General features: G+C 39.2%; 1 protein-coding gene across 4 annotated transcripts in view; it reads left to right on the top strand.

The window, feature by feature from the left end:
- RPS6KA5 (ribosomal protein S6 kinase A5) overlaps positions 1-18,941 on the top strand; it is a 178,943-nt gene extending 160,002 nt beyond the window's left edge. For 3 of the 4 annotated variants that reach the window (XM_019642359.1, XM_019642360.1, XM_019642362.1), the window contains 4 exons: positions 2,631-2,822; positions 6,758-6,917; positions 13,896-14,059; positions 15,418-18,941. In XM_019642359.1, coding sequence (XP_019497904.1) covers positions 2,631-2,822; positions 6,758-6,917; positions 13,896-14,059; positions 15,418-15,657 — 756 coding nt within the window. In that variant the 3' untranslated portion in view covers positions 15,658-18,941. Of the gene's footprint in view, positions 1-2,630; positions 2,823-6,757; positions 6,918-9,989; positions 10,114-13,895; positions 14,060-15,417 lie in introns of those variants that run through there. The other variant, XM_019642361.1, reaches the window with a different exon arrangement.

Raw genomic sequence — 18,941 nt, 5'->3', positions numbered from 1 at the left:
AGATTAGCTGTCTATTTTTAAATGTGAAAGCACACCACTTAAATGTTTTCTTGATAGACAAGGAACACGCATGTAATTTTTAAAATTTTTTTAATTGAAAAGATCTGTTCCATGACTGTATAGAATTCATTTTCACATTTTATTCTTTGATAACTGGCCATCTGTCATCTCATGAGTCTCAAATGATGCAACTGAGCAGAATTTAAGTTTGCCTTCCTAGTTTACTGATAAAAAGATACTTATATAGCTTAATTCTTCTTACTTGTTATAAAACTTTTCTTTGAAATACTCATTTGGAATGAAGAATTGTCAGGTTCTTCCCCCCCCCCCCCGAGCCATCCTGCCACCTGTTGGCAGCTGAGCTCGGGCACAGTGTCACTGGCCCATGTGGGAATCGAACCAGCGGCCCTGTTGCTCAGAGCTTGCGCTCTTAAGCTAACTCTTAACCAACTGAGCCACTCGGCCTGCCCCAGAATTGTCAGGTTCTTGAGGCCATTCTACTACAATTATAATCCTCAAAGTATTTTTTTGGAGAAATGAAAATATACCTTTGTACTAACATTTTCATAGTAAAACAGTTTCACCTTGACTTTTAAATGACAGAGTATATTATTGCCAAACTAAAAATTTAATACCTTTCCCAATGATGTGTAGCATATATAATCTGATTATATATCTTTTGGTAGATATTTATGTGGCATTCTTTTTCTGCATAGGCAAAATCCTAAATTTAGGTGAAAAATCAGAAAAATTTAGAAGCTGGCTGACATTCTTAGTAGGCTGCTTCGTATTTTTCATACTGCTCCCCATTCTCTTGAAAGGTTAATAAAAAAATATACCAAATTATTGGGTTGTCGAAAAGTCATGATGTACTTTTACAACGAAAAACAGAAAAAATACATCATGACTTTTCCGACAACCCAGTAGTTTCAGGCAGAACTTGGAACGAGGGTAAAAGGAGATTGAATGGTCACTCCCTACCATTCCTGACCCTTGACATCCAACTCCGCTTAGAGTTGGGAGAGGAATGAAGAAGGGATGTCACATCCCCTCCACTTCAAGGCCTAAGGTCAAGGAAGCCCATTGCCAGTCTTAACATAGAATCAACTGAAGTCGTTTCCAAAGACTGGGTAGGCTCCATGGCGACAGGGACCAGGCGCACTTCCCTCCCTGTTCTGTGTGGCACAGGGCCTGCCCTGCGCACGGGCTCAGGAGTCGTTTGCTGAACAACATCTCCCAAGCCAGGTACACATCTGTGAACCCCACCTGAGCCTCAGTTGTGGTGAGGCCTTACATTTACTTATATCCACATATCAGTTCCATCACAAATTCAGGATTAAGAATTGTATGCTAGAAAAATCGTAAGCTATTTTCAGGTAATTGTTTTGCTTTGCTTTCCTCCCACTCTACTTGTTTTTAACTTTTGAGTGGAAGGCTTAGAAGATTTTTCTTCTTTGTATCAATGAAGCTTTCTATGATGTCTTTTATTTCAGTTAGAATAATATTAACAAAGCAAATGATGTTGCGGAGATGAGAAATGATTTAGTGAACATTAAAGGCATAACAGATTTTGTTAGGATGTCTGAAGACATAATCAGATTCACTTAACTGTGGGTGCTAGCTTGATGTACCAATAAAAATGATCTGTGCATCAATAAAGTTAGCATTTATTAAGGATGTAATAAATACAAAAAGTAGTACAATAAAACCTTAGTGATTGAGAAACCTTGGTGGATGACTAATTCAGAATAGCAATGTTTCCTGAATAATGGGGGGATAATATCCATAAGCATAAAAAATGTTTAAATATTAACTTTTGGAGAAAATAGTCCTGAAATGTAATGTATTTCTCCACCATGTCTTCAATATGCTATGCTAGATCTTATATAACTATTTTATTTATGACTTCATTCAATGGACCAGTATTTATCAAAGCACCTACTATGTGACTATGCAAGGCCCTCGGCATAAAGTCATAAATAAGGTGGACACACAGTCCCTACCCTGATGTAACGATAGTCTAATGGGGATGAAGATTTTGAACTGATAATGTGGAGGTGATAAGTGCCAGGAAAGCAAAGTAAATGATGCTTGGAGAAAATATAAAAAGTCCTAGCTTCAGGTTGGTGGCATGCTTAGGATGGTACCTCTAAATGAACGGTGGACCTGAGCCAGTTTGGAAGGCAGATTGATGGAGGAAATAGAAGACAAACATGGTCAGAGATCCAGAAAAGCATAGACAAAGGCTCTGACATCAGACAAGGCACAGTACAGTTGAAAAATGTTTCACATAACATTGTAAAATTGACCTAATACAAAAAGTATAAAGTGAGGGCCAGCCAAATGGCTCAGCTGGTTAAGAGCTCGCTCAAGAGTGCGAGCTCTGAACAACAGGATCACCGGTTCGATTCCCGGCCCCAGCTGAGCTGCTGCTGCGCTGCCAACAGGTGGCAGGATGGCTCAGCTTAAAAAAAAAAAGTATAAAGCGGCTGCAACAGTGCACGGACGTCCAGCTCCCAGACCTTGCTGTGTCTGAACCCACTATCAGTATAAAGATAATTTACACAAATGGCAACCCCAAGTCCCATGACATTTAATGAGAGACTAATTTAAGTCTTTGTATCTTGCAGAATTTATTGTTCACTGATGAAAATGACAATCTGGAAATTAAAATAATTGATTTCGGGTTTGCACGCTTAAAGCCGCCCGATAACCAGCCTCTCAAGACGCCTTGCTTCACTCTGCATTACGCGGCCCCAGAGCTCCTGAACCATAACGGCTACGATGAATCCTGTGACCTCTGGAGCTTGGGCGTCATTCTGGTGAGTCCATTTCAGTAGAGCCATTAAACCTAGTCAGGTCTTGGATGTCATCTGTACCTACCTCTCTCTTGGCTGTTTTTCTTACATTCATGAAAAAGTTGGCAAATTGGTCTCTTTCCTGTACAACCAGTTGCAGGCCTGACAGAAGACCGTTTCCCTTCCTTAAAACTTACTTTGGAGAAAATGTAGGAATTTTGATTTTAGTTTATTTTGAAATATTTAAGGCAATTGTGTTTTTGTGAATAAAAGAGTTATATTATTTTTTAAAAGAATCAGTAATATATTTTCAAAAGATGCATATTAGATATAATGTAAAAATAGCAAAGTGACTCAATGGAAAATCATTAAAAAACACATTCTTTGAGGTTTTCAGACTAAAATGTGGTTAAAGAATCATTTAGGATAAATTAACTAATAGGTAAAATTAGAAATATTATAGTAACTTATAGTAATCATGGTAAGCATGCTTTTCACAAAGTATCCTTAGCTGCCGTGATCAGAAACAGAACATTAAGCTAATAAATTCTTGGCATGTCTTTTCTCAAAATAGCTTGACTTTTTCTCTGCATATAATTTGTAATGCATGATCTTAGGGAGAAGTGTTCAGACAATACAGAAAGCTATAAGGAGCAAAGTGAAAGCACTTGTAATCTTGTCATACAGCGAGGATGCTTTGCAGGCGCACTCTTCCTCTGACTCCCCCGCCCGACCATGTTTTGTATGCTTTATATCTTTCTACAGGTTTTTCTATAGACGTGCATATATACTGGAGGTTTTTAATAAATGCAATGATATTGTACATGTAGGTTGAGTCTCCAAAGTTTATTTAACCATTTCTTTACTAATGAGCAGTTAGCATTTTCCAGTTTTTCACCAATTATAAACTACACAAATGAATAGTTTTTTATATCTGGGCTTGCATTTGTCTCATTATTTCTTTAGAATAGATTTCCAGGAGAAAGGTATACACATCTTTATTTTGACATATATGCCTGGATTTCTTTCTTGAAGTCTTAGCATATCATGTTCTCATGAACTGTATGCAAATATATTGAGTGTTGTCCATTTCAATCTTAAGTTATTTCCTCCTGATGTTATCATTTGTATGCATTTCTTTGATGGATATACAGTCTGAGCATCTTCATGTATTTGGACATTTGTATTTTTTTCTTTTATGAATTACTGTATATGAGCATTGCCCAATTTCCTATGGGAAAATTTTCTTACTGAATTTTAAAGCTCTGTTAAGGATTTTAATCCTTTGTCTGCCATTAATATTGAAAATGGGGTTGTTTTTTTTTTGGTTTGTCATTTGAAAATTTTGTTTAGAGTAATATGGTATTTTAATTTTGCTTTTAAAAGGTTTAAATAAAAAAATTCCTTTTTAAAAAATAAATGTATTGGCGTGATAATGGTTAGTAGAATTACAGAAGTTTCAAGTGTACAATTCTATAATACATCATCTATATATCACCATGCTGGTGTGCTCACCAGCCAGAGTCACTTCTTCTATCACCATATATTTGACCCCCTTTACTCTGTTCTACCACTCTCCCTCCCCCCTTGCCCTCTGGTAACCACTAAACTGTTGTCTGTGTCTATGAATTTTTGTTTCTTTATTTGTTTGTCTTGTTCCTTTGTGCTGTCAGTTTTATATCCCACATATGAATGAAGTCATATGGTTTTTTACTTTTTCTGTCTGACTGATTTCTATGTAGTAAGATATGTCAATCTGTTCCTTTATGGTATCTGGCTTTAATGTCAGGTTGTCATTCTACCCCTACCCAGCCCAAGATTATAAAAATATTCTCCTAAATTTTCCTCTAAAAATATATGTTAGTTTTATACTTGAATCTGCACTCACTCCATCTGGGATTTGTTTTGGTGTCAGTTTGTTATTCCCTGATGGCCGGCCAGGTGTCCCTGTAGGATGGTTCCTTTTTTCTTTTACGCTTTATACACAGATGGTTTTCATTTCAGTAATTTTAAGTCGTCATTTATAATTTTCAAACTAAAATTACATATTGATGAATACATTTTTTAAATAAAAATAAACAACTGACTTTTATAGATTTGAGAGTTTTATTTAAGAACTTAAACTGATTACATATTCATAAGTAGCTCTCTCCTAAAAAATATGTCTAAAAAAGATTCTTCATTTTGTGTAATATTATCAGATTACCCCTTATAAAAGAGCCCTTACTTTAAATATAGGCCAATATAGGCCATTTTAACCATCACGCTTTTTAAAAGACTCTTACAGATGAGACAGGTATTTTAGAGCTTCTGAATGCCATATCTATGGAAATAACTTTGTGCAATGGCCTGGATGGAAGCTATGCTCCTCTCTAGATCCCTTTGTCAAGTTTTTAAGAGAAACGAGACAGAGAACAAGTTAAATGATGTTATAGGAGTATAATCACAATATCCAGACTGTGTGAGGTCCTACAGGACAGAAAACCCAGTTTCTCCAGCAAATAAATTATAAGAAAAAATAACATTGGTTAAAAGACACTTAAGAAACAATGTTTGCCTCTTGCTTGGATTATGATTCAAAGAACTTCTAATTTCAATTCTATTTATTAAATTCAAACTAAATCTAAGCCATATAGATGTAACTGTAATATGCAAGGTATATAATGCAACTGGGGAATTTGAATATTGATCGGGTATTGAATGACACAAAGGAATTACAGCTAATTTTTTTTAGGTATGGTGGTTGTGGTTTTTAAAAATCTTTGCCTTTTAGAGACACATAATGAAATATAAATGAAAAACAAAGTTAACACCTGCATTAAACTGACAAAATAAAAAGAGTGCTTTGCAAACATTTCCACATAAAAGAATGCATATGTCCAGAGGGTCTAGACACAAGGCCTGAGTCATCCCAGAGCAAGCACAAAATTTATTTGGAGTCTTCTGATTTGCCTTAGAAGTCTATGGCCCTTTTGCATGTTACACCCAGTAGACCTGAATGTGGATATTTTAATATGAAAATAACTTATATTACCCCCCCTGAATAAAATAGTACTTCAGGAAGATGCATCATGCAGTATCATGTGGCTTTGATTACGCTGTAACGAAGTACCACAGGCTGGGTGGCTTCAACAAAACTGCATTGTCTCCCAGTTGTGGAGGTTGGAGTCCAAGATCAAGGTGCCAGCGTGGCTGGTGTCTGTTGGTGAGGGCCTTCCCCTTGGGTTAGAGCCACCTGCTCACTGATACCTTGTGGCCCTCTGGGCTGTGCACAGACGCAGTTATTTCCTACATGCCATCCAGTCCACCGCCCTTTCCAGCTCCCCTCCCACCTCCGCAGGCCTGTAAGTCTCAGCGAGCAGGGAGAAAACCCTCCAAAAGGTTTAAAGAATCACTTTTCAAAAATCCAGTCGCTGCTACAAGGACAAGCCTTAGCTTTTTGGTTTTTCTGTGTACTTTTTAAAGGGCAAAAGCCTTAAACATAAATTTTTCAACACATGGCGACAATGACATAAGGTAACTGTAGTGAATTCATTATATTTAACACAACAATGAGAAAAGTAAAATGGGAATGATTACAAACAAAATGAAGAAGGCCTAAATATGGTGTTTTAAAAGTTCTTAACCACAGTTAATGTCCTAGGGAAAGAATGGATGGAATTGGATACAAATTCTGAAGGCAGACTCCCTCCATCTTATATTCTTTTTGTTCTGAATATATTTATAAAAATGGTTTTAAATCTTCATGTCATAATAAGCCGTTCCTCTTTATTTACAGGTCTTTGAAATGTGTTGGTTGTTTTAGTGATAGAAGCCATGTAATCTTTTAAACCCAATAATGCTAATTGTAATATTTGGTAAATTATGCTGATGAAACATTCAGTGAAATGTCTTGTGCTTTTTTCTCGATAGTATGAATGAAAACATTACAGTTCGTTTCCTTTTTTTCCCCTCCGTAGTATACAATGTTGTCAGGGCAAGTTCCATTCCAATCTCATGACAAAAGTTTGACGTGTACCAGTGCAGTGGAAATCATGAAGAAAATTAAAAAGGGAGATTTCTCCTTTGAAGGAGAAGCCTGGAAGAATGTATCTCAAGAGGCTAAAGATTTGATCCAAGGTAAGAATCCAATGAAATTTTGCATTTTATGTGAAGTGCAGTGATTGAAGTGGAATCATGCCCTTTACACATATATTTGTTTAATTACACATATAATTTGTTTAATCAAGAAATCCACACATGGGCTGGCCAAGGGGTGCATTGGTTAGGAGTTGGCTTGGGATGCCAGCTCTGAGCAGCAGGGCCCCGGTTCGGATCCCACATGAGGGCCAGTCACGCTGCGCCCTCTACAGCTAAGATGGTGAACAACAGCTCGATCTGGAGCTGAGCTCCCATGAGTCGTCAGTGACGGCATAGGCTGCAGTGGGGGCTGGCTGGCAGCGGGCATGAGCTTTCATGAGCTGCTGTGAGCAGCCGTCCAACGGCCGGCGAGTGACTTCCTCACCTGGGAAGAGCGCAATGATAACACCAACATGGACCAGTAAAGTGACGTCCTCCACAACTAGACTGAAAAACAAAAGGACAGCAACTTGTCTGTTCCCCTTCCCCAATTCCCCAATGCTGTTTCCCTCCCCCAATTCCCCAATAAAATCTTTTAAAAAAATTTTTTTATAAATGAAACTATGATAGTGTTATTGTCATTTTCAATTTTACTTCAGAGCCACATGTACATACCCAAAGAGCCACATGTGGTTCGCGAGCCGCAGTTTGCTGACCCCTGGTGGCTCTTCTGGTCTCAAAAGTTTGCCGACCCCTGTTAATACCCAGATGTGATCACACCTCTCTTTTGTTAACATCCTGCAGAGCATCCGTTAGCTTCAGGCCCAGCTCCGTAGTTGAGTGTTCAGAACTCAGAGGCCTTCAGGACCTGGCACTGCCTGCCTCTGCGTCGTGTCACCCTCGCTCTGCCATTACCGAGAACTTGAACTATGCGGAGTCTGGGATTCCTGCACTTCTGTGTACCTGTCCTTCATAATCCCTGGTCCCCGCCCCCAGGCTCATCTTCTGGAAGCCTTCCAGGTGCCACACTCCCTGGGCTGAGCCTCCCCCTGGTCCCGTAGACACACTGTGCCCCCGTTCCTGTTGGGTCCACATAATAAAGAGGCTAGATGTCAAATTAGGGTTTCGAAGATTTTATTAAGTTGAGTTTAGTGACCACCTCTCCAACTAAGGAGAGATGGCCTTGAGATTTGGGGGGTAGGGTTTTTATAAGACAGGGCTGTATGTAAAGTAAATTACAGAATCTAAAAAAGAATGTGTAGTTATTTCAGTTAAAGCCGTATTTTGCTGTCACAACAGTGCCGTTATGTTTACATGTCTTAACAGTATATCATGCCTGGGTTGAGCTGACCGCACAACCTGTCCCTTAGAGATATGGATAGAGAAACTAAAGTTGACTGTTGTAAAACCTCTTTGAAATATTAAGATAGAGGCCAGGGGCGTTAACTGCTGTCCTTTTAATATGTTAAGATAGAGATGAGGGGAGGAGAGGAAGGGGGAACTGAGGAATGTTATTTTTTAACCTTTTATTCCCCAGCAGAAGCAAAGCAGGTGTACAGAAGCAAAAAGAGCTGTTAGTTCCTGTGAAACGGTCTAAGCCAGTTGTGGCAAAACTATTTCTGCAAAACATTTTTAATATTTCTGTTGCAACCCAATTTTTGTAAAGTTAGGCGTTGAAGTAGAGTAGTTGAAGTATGATTTTTTTCTTTTTAAAAAGTGAATCTGTCCGGCCTAGGGTCCCTTCATTCCCCACTGGTCTTATGGAAGTGAATTAAATTATAGATTTATGGACCGGGTTGTTGAGGGGAAGTTTGGTAGAAGGAGAGAGAGAGTATAGGTCAAGACATTTAGTTCTGTCTTTTGTGTAGGCGAATCAAGTATTATCCGGAGCTCGGAAGAAATTGGAGAGGCCAGTATATGTAGAAATTATGGTGTTAGTTATAAGGAATAGAATTATAGAGTGGAGTATAAGGGGAAGTAGAGATAGGATAAGAAGTACTGTATATGTAGGTTTCCTGGCCTTGGAGATTTTTAAGGGGGAGTTTAGGATGAGTCCAGGAACAGTTGCCCTGAGGTACTAGAAGTAAGGCAGAGGAGTTGGAAGTACCAATACCAACATAATAGGGAGGTTTGGGATTAAGGCATAGTCAGTAGTCTGCGGCGTCGGCCTGGTTTGAAACGTTAAGAAGAGCGTGAACTGTCGTTAATATCTGAAGGAGGGGAGGCAGTTGTGGGGATGTAGGAACAGAAAGTGATGGAATTGAAAGGAGGTGAAGCCAGGGGATGGAGGAATGGGAGAGGTGGGTAAGTATATCATAGGCTTAGGGGGGAGTGCTAGAGTTGGGAGAACAAAGTCTTGGTTAGGACCAATAGGGGTTAATGGTCTGGATCTGAAAATGAAGCTCTTTTGGATGGTAATTTGAGTGCCTATATCAGGACCAGGCAGGTATAAGTGAAGGCCCCAGGTTGTTCCCTTGAGTCAGAAAGGGGCGCCTGGACTAGTAATGGAAATTTTAAGGGGATTACAGGTGCCAATAAAACGACAGGATGGGTTGTGAGATAGTTAAATGGAAATATGGGGATTTTTTGTTTTCAGGAAGATGTTGTCTTACAGTCCCAAGTAGTGTAGTTATATTTGTTTGGGGATATACAATGGGGAGGTGACGAAGCAGGACAGGCATATAATTGAGTCCCTTGAGGCTTTATTTGTGGGTGAGACCCCTGTAGGAGTATGACCGAGGGTGAGGAGTAGTTACAAATGGGATGTTGATTTTGCATAAATCAACTTGTAAAGATATAGAAGTGTTGAAAGGAGAGGGAATATAATAAGTATATAGTTTTTGTTTTAGTGGCTTTAAGTTTTTATTTTACAGGTACTGGACTATGAGGGTGGGGTCTGTGGGCCCTAATTGGTATTGCGAGGAACAAGAAATAAACAGTTAAGAGGGAGATGAAGAGTCTCTGACCCGTTCCAGTTTTATTTTGCTATTTCCGGGCCCATTGAGGATCTGTTATCTGTCCTCGGTGTCTGGTGGAGCTGGCTTAACCTGGGTGTAGTGGTTCCAGGCAGGAATCCTGGTGACCTTAAGTGTTGTTGGTGTGATTAAGGTGACAACATACGGTCCATTTCAGGTTGGTTTGAGTGTCCTGGTGGGGAACCGTCGGACCGGACCAGGACATCGTCTTCGGGCTGGAATGGGTGAGGCTGGATAGGTCCATTGTTAGGGTGAGTCGCCTTGATGAGCAGCTGGAGTTCAGTCTGGAGGGTCTGTAAAGCTTGAAGAGACTGAATTAGGTGGTTGTTAGATATTTTAGATAACATATTTTTAATTTGTGGAAGAAGAGGGGGAGGTTTACTATACAGAATTTTATAAGGAGTGAAACCGGCACGGTAGGGGGTACATTATACACGGAGTAAGGCTAAAGGGAGCAGGTCCGGCCACCCAACACCAGTTTTAAGTACAAATTTAGTTAAAGTTTTTTTTTTAAGGTTTTATTTATTTGTTTTACCTACCCTGAACTTTGTGGCCGATAGGCACAGTGGAGTTTTCAAGAAATATGAAGAGTCTTGGCCAGATTTTGAGAAACAGTAGCCGTGAAGGCTGGACCGTTGTTGGACCCCAGGTAACAGGGGAGGCCACATCTGGGAATGAGTTCCTGGAGTAGTTTTTTGGCTACTGTGGCCGTCGTTTTTGTTTTAGTGGGGTAAGTTCCTACCCATCCTGAAAAAGAGTCAATAAAAATTAAGAGATATTTATAATTGTACGTGTTGGAGTGGATTTTAGTGAAATTAAGTTTTTAATGTTTGTTTGGGTAGGCGCCAGCAAATTTTGTGTCCATTTGTTGAGGATGGGAGTTTATGTTGACCTTAGTACAGACTATATGGATACAATGTCCTGGACAGTGGTGGTGAGGTTAAGGACCTTGAATTTGTTGTGGATGAGTTTATTAAGTTTTCGGGCCCCTAAGTGAGTCAGGTGGTGAAGTTGAGTTATGAGTTGTCTCTTTAATGTTTGGGGCAGACAGGGCCTTTTATCGGAAGTTTGGAGTCATTTACTTTGCTGGGGCTGAGCTCCCTGTGTCAAAAAAGTCTGGTGTTTCTCAGTGGAGTAGGTGGGGCTCTTCGGGAGAGTCTGGAGAAGTTTTAGGTTAAGGATATTTAATGGCCCCACTGGTCTTATGGCTATTTTCCAGGCAGCTTGATCTGCTGCCCTGTTTTCGACAGTCTCGGGGCTGGAGTTTTTTTGGTGCCCCCTGAAGTGGATGATGGCAACTGTCTTGGGTTCCCAAACAGTTTTCAGAGAGGCTAAAATTTTGTTTTTGTTTTTTTTTTTAGTTGAGTTATTCTGTCACCTGTTGGCAGCTCAGTGGTAGTTCAGCTGTGGCAGGACTCGAACCGTTGTTGCTCAGAGTTCAAACTTTTGAGTGAGTTTTTAACTAACTGAACCACTCAGCCGGCCCTTTTCTTTTTGTTTTTGATGGTCCAACCCTCCGAAGTTAGGAGCCCTCTGTTTTTGTAATTTCCCCATGGACATGAACCGTTGCAAAGGCATATTTATTGTCCGTGTAAATATTAACAGTCTTGTCTCTGCCTAGCTGAGGGTTTGTGTGAGAGCGATGAGCTGTCTTTTGCGTGGAGGACCCCCTGGGTAGGGCCTGGGCCCATTGTATTTGTATTTTGCCGTCCTGATTGACTATGGCTGCCCCAGTATACCTGGTCCCATCCCGAACGTAGCTATTCCCATTAGTATAAAAAGTCTTATCTGGTTTTGGCAAAGGGACGTCCGTCAGGTCCGGCCGGGTGAAGCTGGTCTGTGAGATGACCTCCAGGCAATGATGAAGAGGTCGGTCCAGATCTGGGTCTGGAAACAGCGTGGCCAGATTGAGGGTGGCTTTGGGTTTGAACTTTAGTCTGGGATGATTTAGGAGGAGGGCCTGGTATTGTATGAGACGGGTGTTGGAGAGCCTTTATTTTATGAGTTGTGGTTACTGTTAAGTCCTGATCAAAGGTTAATTTATTAGTTTTTTTAATAAGGAGAGTTGTTGTAGTTATGGCTTGGAGGCAAGACGGCCAGCCAAATGTTATGGGGTCCAGTCGCTTTGAGAGATAGGCGACGGGCCTTTTTTATGGGCCTAATGTCTGTGTAAGGACCCCCTTTGTAATACCGTTTTTTACTGTTATAAAAAAGGAGAAAGGTTTAGTGATGTCCAGTAGGGCCAAAGTTGGGGCTGAGATTGGGGCCTGTTTTAAGGCATGGAAAGTTGTATTAGTCTCAGGGGTCCAGACAAGTGGTGTATTCCCTCCTGTCGTAGCCGAATACAGGGGCTTGGCTAACTCGGCAAAACCCAGAATTTAAAGATGACAATAGTCTATAGCTCCAAGAAATTTTTTGACCTGTCGTTTGGAGTTGGGCCTGGGGATGTGGGTGATGGCCTGGATGCGCAGAGCGGATAAGGTGTGTTTTTCCTGGTTGAGATTGTAGTCCAGGTAAGTGACTGTAGGACTACAGAGTTGGGCCTTTTTGGCAGAGACCTGATATTTGAGTTTCTGCAAGGCTGACAGGAGATTTCCAGGAGCTCTGACCTATTCCTGCCCTGAAATTTCTCAAGTTTTTTGAAGGTTTTTTTTTTGATATTTGGGTCCAACTGAGAGACAAAAGTTAAGTTAATGGTGGTTGTATTTTTTGGTGTCTTAGGGTCAATTGGAGTATAAGTCCGATAAGTTTTTAAGAGGCTTTTGAGAAAAGCCAAGGGGGACTTTTGTTTAGTTTGAATAATTTTACTGACTTTGGTTAAATTAGTGGGCTTTTTTGCTGTTGTCCGGAGTTCCCCCAGGAGAAACTGGTGATAGGTGTCGAGGGCTCCCTTACCTTGATTTGTCGCAGGGTCCCAGTCTGTTCTCTGGGTCGGAAGCAGGCGGTGGAGCCTGCCGGCACTGTCAGGGTTGTGGGAGTCGATCCCCAGTCCGAGGGCTACTTTGTGGGCCTCCTGGAGGATGTGATCACGTTTCTTTGAGGTGAACAGAGTCTGGAGTAACTGCTGACAGTTGTTTCAAGTGGGGAGATGACCCCCTAACAAATTAATTTTATTTATAAGGTAGTATAATTTAATGACCTATAGGGCAGGCGACCAGTGCCCTCCAGAATTTAAATATATTGACCAGTAATACTGTGATAGAACATTAATTAATTTTTTTTGTTAACAGCTTATAGTTATAGTTTTTAATAAAGAACATTTTGAAAAAAATAATTTATATAAATTTTGTTTTTAAATATAAATTGTTTTACATTGTTTTTTAAACCAAAATATATATTATTTATTTTAATTAATTATTTTAAATTTAAATTTAAAATTTTTATGTTATTTTTTGTTTTAACACATAAGTATGTATGTTTTAAACTTTATAGAAATAGTATTATGTTGTCTATTTTTTGTGTGTGTATTTTAACAAGTTTAAGACAAAATTTTGAATAAACATAACAGTTGCTTGGAAATAAACATTAAACGTTTTTTAGAATTTAGTGTTTAGAAAAATATTACTGAAGACAAATTATAAGGGGCTTTTAGTTGGGATTAAAACTAAAAGTTAATTTATATGACAAGACGGGGATTGGGGAAGAAACTAGGGGAGACTATTAAGGAGTCTCTGAACAACTAGACAATAGCTGGGTTTTGTCTGTGTGTCTCCTCAGAGCTTCTCTGTGAGTCTCCATCTCCGTTTCTCTCTGCCTTGCTACCCTCCCCGACCTGTAGAAGGTGTTTGTATGTGAATGAAGTAGATCTCTCTCCATTTGAAGTTGACCCAGTCACAGTGGGAGTCTTTGGGGTGGTTCTTTTCTCCTGACTGAAAGGTCAGCCTACAGCATCCAGTATTCACTGGGGGTTTACATGTATGTGAAAGGTAATTATCTTTGTAGGATGTTGACGCTTTATAGAAACCATCATGTCATGTGAACATAATTGGGATTTATGTCTGAGGTTGATTTTAAACTATGTTTGAAATGACAAATCATAAAATAAAAATATTTATTTCCACAGGACTTCTCACAGTTGACCCAAATAAAAGGCTTAAAATGTCTGGCTTGAGATACAACGAGTGGCTTCAGGATGGCAGTCAGCTGTCCTCCAATCCTCTGATGACCCCCGACATCCTGGGATCTTCAGGAGCTGCTGTACATACTTGTGTGAAAGCCACTTTCCACGTAAGGCCCCATGTTCTGTGCGTGTCGGGCAGTTAGAAAAGGAAGCAGCCGTTCTTACTCTACAACTCAGAGACACACTCTTAGTAATACATTTAAAATAATGTGTCCTTTTAACTTTAGCCATGTTTTTATAAATCCCTTCATGATATAAACACATTCCTGAGCAGAAAGCGTGTGGGGAGCAGAGTCACTGCTCACCCCCAATGTACCTGTTTGACATTTAGAATGAGTTTGAGAGAGGGAGCAGCAGTCTGATGTTTGAATAGTTGAAGATCTTCTGTAGGTAATGAAAACAATGTACGTAACATTAGAACTTTGCTCGTGAGCTAAATCATTTTCTTTAAAAACCATAAGTAAACATTAGGGACTTTCCCATGTGAAACTCTGTTTATTCAACAGCCATTTTGTGCCTAATATTCTAGAGGCCGTGAGGGATAAGCAGTAGATTACTTGGCATTAAGTGTAGATTGTGTATGTGAAAGGCTGCGACTGCATAGCAGTAACTATGGATTTTGCACAGTTGTACCAAGCAGATGCAAATACATTAAGATAATTGTCTAAGGAGTAGATAGGTGAGGGAGAAATAAAATTACCTCTGAAGGGATTATCTTGAGAAAGGAGAAGGGATAGCATTTCCTCTTGGGCTGTGGAAATGGATTTAAAAAATCAATGAACCACGATCTGGGGAGGTGGGAAGAGGTTAACTGCAAGAATTTGCAGCAGGTGAGCCACATCTTCCCTGTGACACATGATGCAAGGTTGTCAGGGGCAACCGCAGTGATCCTAAGCTTGAGTCTAAGCAGAGACAGATGCTGTGAGGAGAAAGCCAGCCCCAGGTTTGTAGAGCTGATCTCTGTGTATATAAAGTGACCAAGATAACACCCAAATTGCACTGACTCGGATGTGGAGAGCAGGGGCTTAATCCACATAATGGATTAAAGCTGCTCAGTGTTGGGACTTTGTAGTCAGAATTTTAAATCTGAGACACAGGACTAGTAAAAGGACTGGGAGGATGTGGTGGGGGGCTGGGGGTTGGGGGTAGATTGCTGTAGTCTTTAGGAATTGCCAGTCGATGTTTTTTTCTTGGGAGGTAGCGCTAACTTCTTCAAAAGATGTATTAAAACCATGACTTCTGGACAGCCTAGCTGGTTTGATTTAAACAGAGCCTGAGAAATCTTTTCCACGAACTTCTGTACCCTATCAGGCGGTTTGGACATAATGGTTTTTAGGACTTCGTTCCCCAAACGCCTTGGAGCTGTGGTTGCCAACCTCAGGTTGTCTTCTGCTGTGAGACATAACCCCCCAAAAAACATCAGTCCTTTTACCTTCACCAGAGTCCCCTTATTTTTCTCCCCTAGGCCTTTAACAAATACAAGAGAGAGGGGTTTTGCCTTCAGAATGTCGATAAGGCCCCTTTGGCTAAGAGAAGGAAAATGAAGAAGACCAGCACCAGTACGGAGACGCGTAGCAGCTCCAGCGAGAGTTCTCATTCTTCTTCGTCCCATTCTCACGGCAAAACGACGCCTACAAAGACACTGCAGCCAAGCAATCCCGCTGACAGCAATAACCCAGAGACCCTCTTCCAGTTCTCAGACTGAACAGCACAGGAATGGTAGGAATGTAACCTGTGATCCGTTGCACCTTTGGTCCCCTCAGCATATACCTGAGGCGATGTTTTGTGCTTTTAAAAAAAGTGTCCCATTGGTCTCATTGGAATCTGCCTCTTAGGGAATGTTTTCAGGAAAACCCATTGGTTATCCTTGTCCAAAAACGCTGGACAGAGAATGTTACTGTGAATAAAGCACATGCCATACTGTTTAGCGACCTAGCGTGATGCCAGCAGGACTGTTCTTGAAAGAGCAAAGGCACCTGTATGTGTAATCAGAGACTGGGTGGATTTGAACTGCTCACAGAGTGAGTCACAGGCTTTTCAGATGTCTGTCAACAAGAGTTACTCCTGTGATGATGGCACCTTTTGCTTCTCCTTGTGGATAATGTGGGTTTTTAAGAGATTTGCACTCTTTGAACAGTGATTTATCAGAGAAAAAATGTCTGTTTTCGAAAAGTTTCTGTAATGAATTTTATGTGTGGCATATACTTACTTCTTGAGAGAGGATTTTAACTTATTGTTTTTATTTTATGGTTTCATGATGATAACCTGCTATTACGAATCTTTTTCTAACACGTAAAAGAACAGATACAAGAGCTTACAGTCCCAGGCTCTGTATTTGGGACCCACCTGAGACGCATGCTAAGCTGCATATGTTTTTGATTTTGCACTGCTCTTTCCTGGCAATTTATTTTAATGGTTACTGCAAAACATTAAGGTACATGTCTCTGTTTAAGTAATAATGCACTTTATAAAAGAATCTGAATAAACAAGCTGTTTTATAAAGTGCACTGTTTAAAGCATATGTACTGTATTTTTGCCATTTTTTCCATTGTGTACTTTAAATTTGTCCTCACCTCCCCCTCCTACTTGGTTTGCAACAAGGAGAATGGGCCGAGTGGCATAACTTCATCTTGAGCCACTTAGGTTCCGATGTGAGGAAAACCTAAGGGAAATTCTTTTAAACACTGTGCTTCATATTTGTACACTGTGTTGTGCTACAGTGAGGCATGTCCTCCTGTAGTCGGATATTCTGTACATAATATTTTAGAATCATAACTATGACTTGTTTTGGAATTTTTCTGTTAAATTTTAAATGCAGAAAGCCTATTTTATAAACTTATGCAGAGCACTTTTATTGCTCAAAAGTTCTGAATTCATACCGAAAACAAGTGCTATGTGATGAAGACATTTCACTGAAAGATTGCTGCATTTTAAAATATGATTAATTCATTCCCTATGCAAAAAAAAAGGAGTGGTAGGATTCGTATGTTATGTTTTTCTTTTAAAGCCATCACATGAAATGTCAGAACTGAGAAAGATGATCTTTGTTTACAGGAATCATGCTTAAAAAGATAATGCCCAACGTGTTCATTTTATAGCTTTTGTTAATGATGACTCTGGCACATTAATTTGGAACGTGGGCATGATATTTATTTATTCCTTTCTTGAGATAATAGCAGCATTAATTTCAGCCAGTTATGAATACTAAAAATATTGCACTCTATGTAATAGTAGTATATTTATTACTAAATCAATGTATATATTAATAGCACAGGCAAGAAAAATGGCAAATATTAAAATATTTTCAAAATATTGTTTTATCCTGTTCACATTTTTGTCCACAATGGTTATTGGAAATAACTTTTTATACTTTTCAGTGGCTTAATTGGCTACATAATTTTCATTGAGACGGTTGTACTCCTAGCTTTCAGTCATTCTTCGGTAATGATACGAAATCGTATGTGAAGTATTACCAAATTATTTATATGTAGCTATTTCACAGAATGCGATTCCATCAGGCACAGATTTATAGTAATTAAGAAAATGCCCGTTTATATGTATAGTTATGGTGACTGTATTTGGAAATGTGTGATTTAGCGTTAGTCCTTTTTAAAACTGCATCCTGGTAGAAAATACCAATTGTAAAGTGTAAATTAAAAGGACCTTGTTGGTAATGGAAAATGATCCAGAAAAATGGTCAGTGTACCCTAATGATTGATGATGTAATCGACTCATCGTGAATACTGGAAATCAGTGGGTTTCATTTTCATTTATTTTCCTTGCCTTCTCGTCTGGAGGACATGACAGAAAATGAAATGGGTAAAACATCGGGCAGCTTAGGAGAAAGGAAAGAGACGTCTGATACATCAGCTTATGAGCCTCCCTGAATAATCTAGATGGAGCTCTTGAGAAGAGCTCAGAAAACACACAGAGCTTTAGTACCCTCTGGTCAAGTATCTTCGATACCAGAAAAGACAGCATTTGATGCTAGTTTGCAGCAGCTAAGCTGTGTACAGGCTGTTAGGGTACAGTGAGATGCACTTTCAAATTCACAAAATTTTTATTTAGTCACATCAAAAATAAACCAAAAAGCACTTCATATGAAAATGTTAAATGAAAGGACTCTTTTGGTATCAGGAGTGAAATAGAAGTAGATCTAAGGAAAACATACCTACACGTTCTCTTTATAACAACTTTGGAGATAGAGCCAAACCACCCCTTCCCTTCTCCCCTTATTGATTTTATTGTATTGTATGTAGTTTTCATACCATGATAAATCCTGACTCATCTATTTTATAACTACATATGGCTAATTGAGAGGCAAGATTAAGAAAAGGAAGGAAATAGAGGAAAGACATTTGAAAAGACCAGTTTCTTCTAATTACTGTGCCTGATCCTATGGATGAGTGAGTTAAATTAGCTATTTTGAAATTCATTAATTTTTCCAAACCTCCGTAAAATAATAAATCACCGAACCACTGAAACAGAAAATCAAGTCTCAAGTTAACTTCAACATGCTTGTTTGTCTTGAAGTTGGAGATTCATTTACCCATGGAAAACTGCCTTTGAATTTTTTTTATATTACTGCTGATTTTTTCAATAACTGTATAAAAGGCGACATTTTAAATATAAGGTAAGTTATTTTAAAGAAGCCTACTAGGATAACAGTGACTATTTTTGTAAATAGGGAATTCCTTTTGTATCTCATTTTATGTTTTAAATATGGTCTCAAATACTTTATAAAAATGTATAATTTATTGTCTACTTGTTCACCTTGCCCCCATTTCACACACCAGTTATTGTCATGTTATTAAATCAGGGTACCTCAAAATAGTGAAAATATCTAAATTACTGGCCCTATATGTATTTTAGATCCTTTGATTATTTCGAGTGTTCTCCCAATGACCAATAATAAGGATGTGATTTGCGTATTTGTGTTATCACAGTTCTAATATTCTTTAAGATCTAAATAAAAAGGTTAAACTCTGA

This window comes from Hipposideros armiger, unplaced genomic scaffold, assembly GCF_001890085.2.
Source record: "Hipposideros armiger isolate ML-2016 unplaced genomic scaffold, ASM189008v1 scaffold_67, whole genome shotgun sequence".
NCBI lineage: Eukaryota > Metazoa > Chordata > Mammalia > Chiroptera > Hipposideridae > Hipposideros > Hipposideros armiger.
This window is presented reverse-complemented; position numbering and strand designations above follow the sequence as displayed.